The sequence below is a fragment of the Apus apus genome, chromosome 7 (assembly GCF_020740795.1).
Source record: "Apus apus isolate bApuApu2 chromosome 7, bApuApu2.pri.cur, whole genome shotgun sequence".
NCBI lineage: Eukaryota > Metazoa > Chordata > Aves > Apodiformes > Apodidae > Apus > Apus apus.
Genome location: NC_067288.1, coordinates 1,947,555 through 1,961,569, shown reverse-complemented (window position 1 = coordinate 1,961,569; position 14,015 = coordinate 1,947,555). Strand labels below are relative to the sequence as shown.

General features: G+C 45.2%; 1 protein-coding gene across 3 annotated transcripts in view; it reads right to left on the bottom strand.

Annotated features, from left to right (window-relative positions):
- The window catches only part of EDEM3 (ER degradation enhancing alpha-mannosidase like protein 3), a 30,621-nt gene extending 17,637 nt beyond the window's left edge, over positions 1 to 12,984 (bottom strand). For all 3 annotated transcript variants that reach the window (XM_051624389.1, XM_051624390.1, XM_051624391.1), the window contains exons 1-7: positions 12,750 to 12,984; positions 10,314 to 10,359; positions 6,317 to 6,417; positions 3,729 to 3,768; positions 2,208 to 2,320; positions 1,362 to 1,515; positions 125 to 259 (exon numbers count right to left, since the gene is read on the bottom strand). In XM_051624389.1, the coding sequence (XP_051480349.1) occupies positions 125 to 259; positions 1,362 to 1,515; positions 2,208 to 2,320; positions 3,729 to 3,768; positions 6,317 to 6,417; positions 10,314 to 10,359; positions 12,750 to 12,904 (744 nt within the window). In that variant the 5' untranslated portion in view covers positions 12,905 to 12,984. The remainder of the gene's footprint in view (positions 1 to 124; positions 260 to 1,361; positions 1,516 to 2,207; positions 2,321 to 3,728; positions 3,769 to 6,316; positions 6,418 to 10,313; positions 10,360 to 12,749) is intronic.
- Between the last annotated feature and the right edge of the window lie 1,031 nt (positions 12,985 to 14,015).

The window sequence follows — 14,015 nt, the reverse complement described above, 5'->3', positions numbered from 1 at the left end:
CCTGAACACACTGTTTGTGCAGAACAGCTCAGATACACACCCATTTGATAAACTCAAAATGACTTGTCCAGAATTACATCGTTGGGCCTAATCCCAAGCCAACTAACCACCATGGAAAGCAAACCTCAAAGATAGAAGCTCCAGTGAACCGGCTCAGAGCTGCAAACTCCAGGATCAAGGTGCCCGCACAGGCCGTGCAGGTGTCAGTTTCTGTTCCTGTTCGTGCTTCTGGGTGTCTCACACCAAATTTCAAGTTAACCTAGGGAAAAGCAGAGACCATCACCTTTGTTTTTACCACCTGAAATAATTCAGACTCCCACAGCAGGTCTGCAGAACCACTATAAGGCAAGGGAAAACACCTGCTTCAGCTTTGCTCTGCTTCACCACCTACTGCCAACTCCAACCTGCCCTTATCCAGAAGAACCCAAAATACTCAACCCTCCAAAATCAGGACAGGCCCAATTGTCTGGTTGACTGGACATTTCAGTAAAATAATAGCACCCTGAAAATCTAATTCTAGACATTAACTGGCCAGAAACTCAGAACATCACAAGTGCTCCTGGCAATGAAGGTTTGTAAAAATCTCCCTGCTCCTGGCTCCAGAGAATGCCTGCTAGATGGACCTGCTTTTGTTGCAGGCACAATATCCCTTTCTGCATTCTGGAGAGGGTCCCCTCAACAGAAAAATGTCAAACTGAACATTTTGAGTTAGATATTCTCACTAGAAAAATGCTGATCTATTAAGGCTAAACTTTACATTTACAGGAAAGTTTCCAATCAAAGCCACATCTCACAAACCCAACAGGTGATATGCATGGGAAGTAGTTTTCTATCACCCAAAAAATATGTACCATGCTTTGTTTGAATTTGATTAAAGTTTTTACATGAAGTGAGTATTTTTACATTACAGCTACCTTTGCCCTCCTAAAAATTTGGATGTAAACCAGGAAGACTAATCAGATTTCTGCTAAATCCATAAATATTTGCAAGTTGCTGTTTCACGGTCTTGGTGGGAGATGAGTACCAGAACAAAACCCACTCTCCTCAGCTACTTGGTGGTGCCTGGAGTAATGGAGAGCAAGAAATGAGTAGTGGTAAGACAAGATTTCTGCTGTTACTATTTACCCACAGCAATGTATATTAGAATTTTCAGAGCTGGAAATGTAAGTATTCAGAGAGTCTAATTCTAATACAGTATTTTAAAATCCCAAGTAGCATGTATTACAACTGAGCAATTCATCAGCTTTTGATTTCCTGTATACTTAATAAATACACAAGTGATTTTAGAAAGAGATAAAAAGAACACAAGAAAAATTTTGCTTACAGAAGTAATTCTGAAAGGCAGAAAGCACAGAACTTACCCTTGGATAAGGGAGACCACTAGTGGTGTTAAAAGCAGGTAGAAGCTTATAGCCTAGTTCCTTTGCCATGTGCAGAAGTTCACCGTTGTACCATTGCATATATTCACCTTTCTCCTTCAGCATAATTGCCACTGAATGCCCACCAAGGAGTCCTCTAAACACAAGAAAAATTATCCACATCTTAAAAGGCATATTTACCTCAGCAGCAATGTCTACCATTCAGATCACAATGTACCTAACTGTGCTATATTCACATGTGCCCAACTTTCAGAAATGTAGAGCAGATGCAACTCTAATTACAATCAAGGTTAGCTGTCAGTATTTTGGAAGCATTTCTTCCTGTCCTGATAGCTGAATCACAGACTCATCAATACAGTTAGTCAAGAACACCAACTAACACCTCTAAAACTGCTTATCATAGCTTAAAAGTAACCTGCCTGGATCCTGCCTGGAGTGGCAGGTTGGACTAGAGACCTCCAGAGCTCCCATCCAAACTGAAACAATCTATTAACCCTAAGTATTGAAATATTCTCTCTGTTAACTCAAGTATTGAACAGAGTCATCTCTAAGGCTGTTTCCATTAACAAAAACACTGCTACCTCAGCATGCACAATTTTTGTTTTTAACCAAAAAAATCCAGGGCAGCAGCAGTTAGATGGGGGTCAGCCTGACTGCCACTGCATCCAATCCTGCCCAGCATGTCAAAACCTCTCCAGGGCTGGTGTCAAGCTCTGACAAAACCACAACTGTTCTAAGTGAGGTGAAGTGGCACAGAAAGCTCTGCTTTAAGGACATTTAGCTAAAACCCACATTTTTCAGAGTTTTGAAAACATAAAAGTTACTCACCCAAGGACTCTTATGTTGGTTTCAAAGACAGATACAACTATGTCGTTGTCTAAATTAACATCCTTTATTACTTTTTTTACAGCCTCTTCAAACTCTTTGGTTTTATTTAACACCTGGAATGCAAATGTAACCAGGCATTTAGCAGGTAGCTAAATGGGTAGCACAGGCACACTCAGGTGTAGAAGGACAAGTACAATGAATTAAAAAAGAAAGCATTTAACACACTTTTGATATCTGGGTCCTGCCAGGGCATACTCTGGTCCAGTGCAAATAGGTATCAGTATTACTGGTTTTCTCACGAGATACATGAAAGAGAACAAAAGCTGCACACAAAGAATAAAGTCACTGAGAATGTACCCAAACTAGAACCCAGGGATTTGGTCCTTCCCCAGCACCCACGCCATGACTGCAGGGCACCAGGACTCCGTGGGCTGCAGGCTGTGCTGACAGAGCTGGCAAGGCCTGGCCTGCTCCAACACCTCTGAGCTCTTGGAAGCCTCCAATCCATGACTTAAGAAGCCTCATCCCAAGTTCAGTGAACTGTCCTAGCAGTTCTCCTCCTCCCAACAGTTTTCTCTGTGTGCCTGAAACACAGCTCAGGCATTTCCAACAGTTGTTTTTTTTTCCACACCGACTTTCTTTTAGTTTAATCTATCTTGAAGAATCTTTGTGACTTATCCAATTTGTTAGCCTAAGTGCCTTTAAATTCCACAAGTTCAAATCCTGCTCTAAGACAAGAAAAAAAACAACACCCCAATGATCCATCCGAGTGTCTGGTAGAGACAGAGTTCCCAACTCCACATTTTCAACAGCCACAGTCCCAATTCACAAGAAGCACAGGTCACCTCACAGCACATCACAAAAAGGGAAGGGCTGTCAGAGGAGCATGACATGATTTACACACCAAACCAGTGCTGCAAGGATTTTCAAAACTATTCAGATTTGTTTACCTGGAGACAAGAATGGCCAAAAGTTCCCAATTTCCAAACTCTATTTTATGATGACAAAATATGTCAAAGGGATTGAAAGCTAACAACAAGCAGTCTATTAATGATTGGATTATTTTAATAGGAGCTGGAAGATAAGTTTGGCAACATTTCCTGGCAAACACCTCCAGGGTTGCATTTTTTAACCATATATTTAAGTACACACAAATTCACCCATGAAATGTGTAGGTACAATTTAAACATAAATAATTCAGTAGGTATTAAGAGATGTTCACCCCTGTGTCAGCATGTTTTATTAGTCTGTAACAGCAAGCCAACTCAAGATAAGAAAGCATCAATGAAACACAAAGGAACTCTTCTAGCTTTCTTTTTGCAGTGAACTCCAAACACCACCAACACAGCACCTGGAAGTTCCTACAAGCAACAGCCACTTTGAACAGGTGGCTAGAGATCAGAGGTGCAGAAAGACTAGTATTTTTTTAGTAAATAAATTAACAAAATAGAAATCTAAAAATAAGCCTGAACATCAGAAGATGTTTTTTTTAATCAAGGTTTATCAACAGATTAAGCTTACCACAAGTGTGTCCAAGGTATCAATCAGGGTCAGTGAAAACCTATGAAACAAAATTTAAAACAGATTTACTAGAGAGCTGTATGTGTCAAAATTAAGCAACTAATGGCACTGGTTACTATTAAAAAAATAAATTATCACAGAACACTAGCTGCTAAATAATTAGTTGCACACAATGTTTAAAATCAAAATACTTGCTAGGTTTCCTCCCTGTGTTAGTGACCAGACCAGGATGTGACTGAAACAAGCTACAATTATAAAGGTACCTTTACTTACCGCAGTTTCCAAACTTCTTGTAAGTAAATTAAGTTTTTATTTCTACTCTCCAGTCAAATCTACTAAGAAACCCAGCAGAATGGCTCAACATCATTTTTCCAACCACTTTTTTTAATTTTTTCTTCAAAAAACAAAGGATGTTTACTGAAGTGTAGTAACAAAAATATTTAGGAAGATGAAGAAGAGGGGCAGTAGGGGGGGCTGAAGGTACAACAGCAGGTTCTGTACCAGGAACAAGGGAACAGGCTCATGCTCTTCAGCCTGCCAAAGCTTCCATGTCATTATACAAACATTTTTAAATTGCACGTGGCATAAAGAAAGTGAATGAGAATCTAGTCTGCTGTTCACTGGTGCCATCCAGCACTAGCAAGTGGCAGGCTCTAAACAAAGAACTACTTATTTCACACAAAAAAGAACATCAAGTCAGTGAACCTGTTACCACAGGTATCTTCAGAAAAGCCAAATACTTACAGAGATCCAAAAAACTGATTAGACAAAAATCTATGGAATAAAAACCTTGGGGTAGCTTTTAAAGAGACAACACCTAGAGCCCACCTGCAGTTGGAACCACACTGTTTGAAACATGATTATCACAACACAGCTTATCCTGTCTGTATATTCTTCTCCAGGCTTGTTCTACTGCATCTTTGGTCTAACCTGATAAATTTGTTATGAAACACATACCATGCATGGAATAGAATTTACAGAATATGATGATACTGAAATTGAAAACTTTGGAAACAGTTCCAGCTGCCTACTGAAGAACATGAATGTACCAGGTGCTCAGTGCTGGAGACCCTGTAGGCAACCTGTGAATATGCATGGGGTGTCATTAAAATTCTAATTAGGTGGTTATCTATTATTTTATTCAATTTGTAAAGATATAATGGCATTCTGTGAGTGGTTCTACAGGAGAAGGAGAGTAACTACTGGCTGTGCACAACTGCCTGACACACACACACTTTTTCCATACAAGTGTCAGGAGACTCAGCAGTGCAGAGCTAGAGGGAACCCTCCCCAGCCCTGCAGGGTAACACACTGACCTGCCTGTCTCACCCTGTCGTTTTGGGATTGCAAAGGCTTGTAGGGAATGTGACTGATGAGCCAGCTGGCAAGAAAACGGGTTATATAAGAACTGTGATAAATAAGAATATAGCTAATTATCAGGAGCAGAAAAAAGCATGTATACAGAAGAATAATAAATACTTAACTACTCAGTGCATCTAAGGGGATGAAAAGGTATTGTTACTCAAATGACAGTATGTTGGTATGTAAAAAAAAGTCATAAAAAGAATTCATTATCAGGATTAAAAATCCATTTTCTTGACACTTCTTTCTCATCAGTCATATCTGTCAACACCTCCAAGGCAGCAGGCTTATACAGGAATCTCCAGACTGAGAAACTTTTGTACAGGACAAAAAATAACACGCTCAACATCAGGGTGCCTTAGAAGTGATATTTAAGACAAGGATTTCAGCTTTGATTAACACTGTTCCATACCAATACAAAAAACATTAGCTATTTACTAAGTATTTGCTCTATGAACACACACAGCACCTTCCTTGTGAAAAAAACCAAAGCAATTACAAACATATTTAGAGCAATTCCACTTCACCTCTGATTGTTCATATTCTGCCAGCCAAAGGATAAGTATGTTTTATTATAAGATATCTTAAAAGGAAAAATACGAAGAATTTCTATGTCTGATACAACATTTGATACTCTGGCAAAGGCCTCAGGCTACCACACACATGATAATCATTTGACTAATTATGTTTTCAGAGTGCTTTCTACTAAAAAAAAAAAGTAAAAAGCACTTTAAATATCACTTAAGGCCAGCATGATGGGTAACAGTTTACTGCTATATGCAGCTGATAGTTAACCCTTATAACCTCTATTTAGTAGTGAAATGTACTAATAGCCTAAGTGTCAGCTCACATTTGGAAGGCTTTCCTATGGAAAATAGTTGGAGAACGATTTAAAAAACAAAACAAAACACCATTGTCTTTGTATCTCACTCCCTGGTCAATTCTTTTTCTGATTAAGGTACAATTTCACATCAGCTAACATCACAGAAAGAGGTAATAAAAATATTTCTACCTAATTTCTATGAAGTTCACAACTAGAGCTTTCTTTCCAACCCCTGTTGGAGAACTTACGAGACAAACGACAGATTTGTCTGCACACACAGGATCTTTTTCAACAAATGTAAATTTGGGGACACGTCAACTGAAGGAAGAAGTTTTATGGGCTGCAAGTTGTGCTTAAGATTCCTTGATGTTGACATGAGACAGTAACCATTTCAAGTACTAACTTTCCCAAGGCATCGTCCACGTCCCCTCGGCTTGGTTCCTGCCCCCGCACTCGGCCACGACAAGTCAGAGGCATGAGTTCATCAGCTGGATACGCGTGTTCCTGGAGGGAAACAAAACAAGGGAACAGGGTAAACACGTTACAACCATTGCAGAAGATCCTCAGAGCCTGCTAAAAGGAAGCCTGTATTTCAGAAAAAAAAAAATCACACGACAAACACAGAACCTTTGAGGTGAGAAGGGACCTCCAGAGGCCATCTGGCCCAAGCCCTCCACTTGAGCAGGGCCACCTACAGCCAGTCGATCATGTCCAGACAACTTTGAAATGTCTTTGAGGAAGGAGACTCCAGAACCCTCTGGGCAAACTGTGCCACCTCAGTCACCTTCACAGTAAAAAAAAAAAAAAGTATTTCCTGCTGTTCAGAGGGAACCTCCCGTGTTTCAGATTGTGCCTGCTGCCTCTGGTCCTGTTGCTGGGCACCACTGAGAAGAGCTGGGCTCTGTCTTCTTTGCAGCCTCCCTTCAGGTGTTCATACATGTTGGTCAGATCCCCCCAAGCCTTCTCTGCTCTGGACTGAACAGCTCCAGCTCTCTCAGCCTTTCCCTACAGGAGAGGTGCTCCAGTCCCTTCACTGGACTCCAGGTGCAGCCTCACCAGTGCTGAGCAGATGGGAAAGATCTCCTCCCTCAAGCTGCTGGCAACACTTTCCCTAAAGCAGCCCAGGACACCATTGTCCACCTTTGCCACAAGGCCACCTCATGGTCAAGCTGGGGTCCACCAAGATCCCTAGGCCCTTTCTGCAGAGTGGCTGGGAATGATTAAACTGTGAATGGTGCAACAGGACCTCTTTCTCCTCCTCTCTCTCCCTAACCTCTCAGAGAAGCCTGGAGCAACTAAGGGCACATGAAAAAAACCTTGATAATTAACTTGAATGGCTAATTGTGCATTTTCTGCAACAAGGTACATGTGATACTTCCTATAATGTTCTTCAGGCAGAAGTTACCAGCTCAAAGATTAGTTTGAGACCTAAAACCAATGCAGGCATTATCAAGTGGCTGATATTTCATGGAGAAATTGGTGGGAATTAGACTTTGAAGTCATTTTGGAAACACTTCCAAATGAACATAAGTGGCTCAGGGTCACAATCAGTTTAACTCACCTAGAAGTTAAACTAATACATTGGTAAATCACTACTCAAGGCATGACAGAAGAATATTCATACAAGAAGCTTAACAAGACTGATCCTTTCACAAACATAACTTGTTTGTTTTTTTTTAAAGAGAGAGACACTGCTAGATGTTTTTTTTGAAAAAACAACAGTTACTTTCCATATTTCTCAGAAAAGCACTCTGCCAAGCAAGCTGTACTGTAGTATCACTTCTCATCAGCCAGGCAAAAAATACCAGGAGTGGCACCACTGCCTAAGTCAAACACACTGAATAAAATGCCTGTCCCTATTCCCTCTCCAGTCATTGGGAGTTTTGTAGGTTTAAACTACCACCAAAATGGGATATCAAATGAAACAGAAGCAGATTTGAAATTTATTGTTGTGCAATAACAGGTTTACTGACAAATGTTCAGAGTGGCCAATGACATTAAGAAAGATGAATCTTAAATAACATCCAGTTTCAAGAAACATGGAAGAAAACTGCATCTCTATTAGAAGCCAAATACAAGTGATTTGGGATAGAGCTTCTCTCTTTTGGTTCCATCAGGAAACTGGCTGCCATACTGTGCTCTCCAATTTTACTTTTAGGGAAAAACTAAAGGAAGGATAAAGTTTAATTACTGCACTGAAACTGCAAGTGAACACATTCAAAGACTTTCCAAAAATATGGTACAAAAAATAATCTATATTCAAACGTGAAGTAAGAGAGGAAAAGATGGAACATTCTTCTATAAATAAACAGCTCTTACAGCAATTCCTTTTGAAACTGATGGTTTGTTTCCCTGTTTACCACCCTCCCAAGTATTTTGGTCTTTGCACGGCTCTTTGTTCTCCTCAAGTTCAACTACAAAAGCCAGAATCCAGATAATTTTAATAGGGCTCAGATGTTTCTGAGCATCTGTGCAAAAAATATTAAGAAAAACAGATTAAAGTAGTGCATGACACAAGCAATGTCAAAGCTTGGATGTCTGGCTTAAATTCTGGAGGAAAAAAAAGGTGATAAAAATTCTAGAGAAACTGGACTTACAAAAACCTAAGAAACTAGAACAGTTTTGAAACATGAAAGTTCACTTAATCTCTATCTGGAGCAGGAAAGGCTGCTGGGTTGATTTCCCAACTTGTAACTTCCCTCCTCTCAAGTACCCTCAAAAGAAGGCACCATTAAATATAAAACCTGGCAGAAACATTACAACAAACACACTTCTGGAAAATATTACACAAATGGAGCTCAACTCCATTTGGGTACTCTGGAATTTCTACACATTCTGATTGCACAGATGATCCTACCTCCTAAGGTCAGGACTGTAAATTCAGGGCAGCACAGGATGTGAATAATGAAAAAAGATGCATTGCTACTAGAGCTGTAAACCAGGAATCACCTGATGTCCACAACTGACCAGTATTTCCCCATATCCTTTCTGACAGTCAAGAAGAAAAAAATGCAATTATCAGCTTTTTACTCAAAGCTCCTGTTAACAACTGAAAAAAGAGGCAAGGGAGTTTCACCTTGCATGCAAACATGAATTTTCAGACCCAAGTCTAAACCATATATTAATAGAAACAGAAAATCAAATTTTTCAGCTGGCTGTTTCAAAGGCAGCTGCAAAAATACTTAACACTCTGCTGTCAGAATAAAGTCTGATACCCTAAGCTTTTCTTCAACTTTAAACAAACAGGTCATATTTCTCTGTTTGCTTAGTGCTCCAGCATACGTGGCAAGTAAATATCCTTTTGGCTTCAAAGTTTCCAGGATAGCTGAAATAATTCTTCTTCTTCCTTACGAATTTTCTTGTTTCAGATGGGGCAAGACACCTACCAGTGGGTAATTATACATATATCACATATATAAGTGTTAAACCATAATGCAGAAACTGGGACACGTGGCAAGCTACTGTCAGGAGACAGCCATGTGTCCTGCAGGAACTGGTGCAACTGAGCAGAGGGAGGTTTCTGCAATGCCACAAAGAATGTGAAAGAGACAGTAAAGTCACTAAGAACATCTTTGATATTTATCATACAGTTTCTCCTCAAAATTGTATTACTTATAGTATATTTGAGAGCAATCATTACTTGAGGAAAGCCAGTCCACTCTTGATTCCTTACTCTTAACCATATCTGAACTAAGCCAAGGCATTTCAAGGTTGATTAGGGTGTAGAATGGCTCACAGGCCAGAGCAGGAAGACACCTGCACACAAAGCTACACGTCACACTGACAGGACACACAGCAGCCTCTCATATGGCAGCCACAGAACACAAGAGGCTGTAACGTGTACACAGGACACCAGATCCCCTTTTGATTCCACTTTGTTCTACAAACACTATTTGCTTGTAAAAGAGCTATCAGACTGCATCTAACACACCCTACCTAGCACAGGAGAAATATTGTACATAATGGTTAGCCACAAAATAAATAAGATCAACTTGTATTCTCCAGAACCTGATGACTACAGACAGCTCTTCATGAGCTTCCTTTCTCTTACAAGTTTAAGAAATCTGCAATTTCAAACTAGACAGTTTACCAAAGATGAAAACTGTTCATAGCTTGATGTGAGGTAAACTGGATCAGGCACAGATTAGCAGAGTTACTGCTAGCAATTCCTAGCTGCCATCTGAAAGTCATCATAACCCTCCTGACACTCCTCTCCCTGAAAGCAACATTTGTTCATTTCTGTGTAAAGGCCAGACAGGTGCTCATATTTATTTTAGCTTTGGTTTGGCCCTGCCTCCCTGCTGCTTCTCAAAAATGTCATGTACTGTAAGCCTGCTTCCTCTCCCAGGTCAGCAATAACAACTCCAAAAAAACCTGAAACAAATAGGTATTTTACTTACCATGTAATTGCTATATGCATGATCAAACATCTCCAGCACTTGGTTTCTACAAAAGAAAAAAAGAAAAAGCATTAGTGGTCACTTCAGAATGGCCTTTAATACATCAGCTTTGAACAGGAAGATGAACAACACTTTTATATCTGAGTATCAGCCACAGGTCCTCCACTGAGGTACTCTACTCAAGTAAATGAAATATGGCTTAATAATGTTTCCTAATTCAACTACTTTTGTTCACTGCAGAAAGACTATTTCTCCATCTGAGGTGAAAGTCAGTACTTGGGGCTCAGTGTCAGTCTCCTGTGCTTAAAAAACTGTCCATGTCACCAACACATGGAAGCTGGAGATGGGACGTGCTCCATGCTCTGCAAAAAACAGCAATTAGAATTATGTTCTGCTTGTCACCACCAATGCTAAAACCAACTGACACAGGGATTCCTGCCTGTGATTCAGAAAAGGGTCACAGCTTAGGAGGAACACCTCTTCCTTGCATCAGAAGTCTTGGCAAGCAAAGACTAAGGAAAACCCTTGTAGATACATGTATTTTACATGTTTGGAAAGCAGTCAAGGTGAGAAATGCTACTATACCAAAAAGCACAGGGCTTTTTGAGAGACAGCATGGCTTTAGCTGTTCCTGTTCTACTGAGCAGCCCTGCAAGGCAAAAGAGCAGGCTAATCTCTAACCTCCATCAACACAATTCACAAATCCCTGCTGATAAGACTGAACATAAAAGAGCCAAGAACACCACAATTACATTCTAAACATCTGATTTAGTTCAATGACTTGGAATTTTAAGAAGTAGTTTTAACTCATCAAATGCATTAAGTCAACAAAAGAGCAGAGTGTGATGCCCTTGAGGTCCTTCTCAGACTGCAGACTCTGGGAGCTGCTGCAGCAGACAGAAACCCCAGGCTCTGGCACACGAGTGCCACGTCCAGATGAACTAAGCAACCCATGCTGCTCAGCCACGTAGCATATAGAAAGCTCCTTCCAGCTTCTGTTTCTTTACATGCAACTTCCACTTACAGGGCATTTTCTGAAAGAATTTCTGTGACTGACACAATCTTGTTGTTCAATCCACAGACCACCTGCCCTGATTCAGAAATGACCCAGGTTGGTGCCTCCAGCCACAAACCATGGCAAGGCATTTCTTGCACATGCCTGAGGCAGCAGATGGTCAGATTATCAGTCCGTGCAAGTTATGGGTGCAAACATTTTAAAACTGTCAGTGAGAGAAGGTTAAACTCCTTATGCAGTCCATGAAGAAAACACATAACTCATTATATTCGCAAAGTACCCTGAGAACCCAAGATGAAAGAACATAGTTACTATAAATATCAGAGTCAAATATGAACTTGTATCTACTGATCAGCAAGCATGAAAGTCTCCACAGTGTTTCAAGACTTTTTGCATCATTATTCCATGCAACTGACCAGATGACTGAAAGAGGATAATGATCAAACTGCTCCAGCAACACACTAAGATCAGTATATGCTCCTTTACATGTTGGCCAAAAAAAATACCTTTCTCCACACAGTGCCAGCTCTATTGTAATCTTTAACCTTCACCTCAAATCCATATCAAAAGAGAATCACCTTCTTACATGTACATGCCTGGGGGACCAACATGGCTTACCTTATGTATAGGAACTAGGCAGGAATGCACCTTTTTTATGACTCTGGAACACTCACGTGTCCCAGAAGCAGAGCCATAATTAGACCAACTGGCTAGGGATTCAGAGTTACCTTTGATCACTTTTACCCACAATTACCCAAGCGTATGGCAGAAGAGTCTGACCCCAGGGGCAGCAGAGGCAGTGAGGGGCTGCCTGCCCCAAGGAGCTCTGGCAACCTGACCTGAGAGTCCAGCCCAGCTCTGGCACACACCTCACACACAGAATCACCGAATGGTTTGGGTTGGAAGGGACCTTAAAGATCATCTAGTGTCAACCCCCCTGCCATGGGCAGGGACACCTCCCACCAGCCCAGGCTGCTCCAAGCCCCATCCAACCTGCCCTTCACCACTGCCAGGGATGGGGCAGCCACAGCTTCCCTGGGCAGCCTGGGCCAGGGTCTCACCACCCTCACAGGGAAGAATTTCCTCCTCATGTCTCCCCGTGTTCAGTTTGAAGCCGTTCCGCCTGGTCCCATCACTCCACGCCCGTGTCACGAGTCCCTCCCCAGCCTTCCCGCAGCCCTTTCAGGCGCTGGAAAAGGGCGGCAGACCGGCAGACCGGCGCCTCTCATCTCGTCAAGTCGTCAGGGGAAAACGGGGGGAAAACAGAGGAGGAGATTCCCACCCGGCAGGCCCAGCCCGGCCCGCGGCGCGGACCCCCCTGTCCCAGCACCGCGAGGGGGGGCAGAGCCACCGCGGGCGGGGGGCCGGGCCCGGGCCTCGCTGCCTGCAACGCGGCCTCCAAGGGCTTCACCGGGACTCACCCCAGCCGCCGCTTCTCCTCCTTGCTCATGGCCCCGGCGCCCGGGGCGGCCGCCAGCACGGAGGAGGCGGAAAGCAGGCCCAGGGCCAGGATCTTCCACGGCCTCCTCCAGCGGGGCCCCCGCTCGCCGCCCTGGCCGCCCGCAGCCCCGCTCATGGCCGCCCGCCCGCTAGGCCCGGCCCCGGCCCATCCCGCCCCTCGCGGCGCGGCGGCCGCGGCTCCCGCCGGAAGGGACCGGCCCCTGCGCCTTCCGGTGGCGTAACCAAGGAAACCGCCCCGCGCCGCCGCTTCCGGCCCCTCCCCCGGGCCAATGGGAGCGGGGCGGGAGCGGCGCGCGGGCGGGGCGCGCGGGACCACGTGACGGCGGCGGCGGCGGCGGCGGGAGGGCCACGTGGACACGGGAGAGGGGCGGGGCCGGACTGCGAATCCCGGCATGCACCGCGCGGGGGGGGGGGGCCCCGGCGGACTGCAAATCCCGGCATGCACCGCGCGGGGCGCGCTCCCTGAGGGGCGGCGGGGGAGGCGGGAGGGGCGGCCCGGGAGGTGAGGCCCTGGGCCCGGGAGGGGAGGCCCTGGGCCCGGGAGGGGCGGGAGGAGGAGCCCTGGGCCCGGGAGGACGAGCCCTGGGCCCGGGAGGGGAGGCCCTGGGCCCGGGAGGAGGAGCCCTGGGCCCGGGAGGGGAGGCCCTGGGCCCGGGAGGAGGAGCCCTGGGCCCGGGAGGGGAGGCCCTGGGCCCGGGAGGAGGAGCCCTGGGCCCGGGAGGAGGAGCCCTGGGCCCGGGAGGGGAGGCCCTGGGCCCGGGAGGGGAGGCCCTGGGCCCGGGAGGAGGAGCCCTGGGCCCGGCAGGGGCGGGAGGAGGTGCCCTGGGCCCGGGAGGAGAGGCCCTGGGCCCGGCAGGGGCGCGAGGAGGTGCCCTGGGCCCGGGAGGAGAGGCCCTGGGGCCGGGAGGGGCGGGTGGAGGCGCCCTGGGCCCGGGAGGGGCGGGAGGAGAAGCCCTGGGCCCGGGAGGAGGAGCCCTGGGCCCGGGAGGGGCGGCCCCGGGCCCGCGAGGGGCGGCCCCGAGCCCGGCAGGAGCGGCCCCGGGCTGAGGCGAGTGTCCCCTCCGCCCCCTCCCCCTCCCCGGCAGCCGCCCGGAGCGCGCTCTGAGGGGCAGCAGTGACTAGGAAAGGTGGGGATTCCTTACACAACCCCCCGCGTTAATTCACCACACGCAGGCACCGACAGCTTCCCAGCCACGGAAGGGAAGAGCCTCTTTTTATTTGTCGTG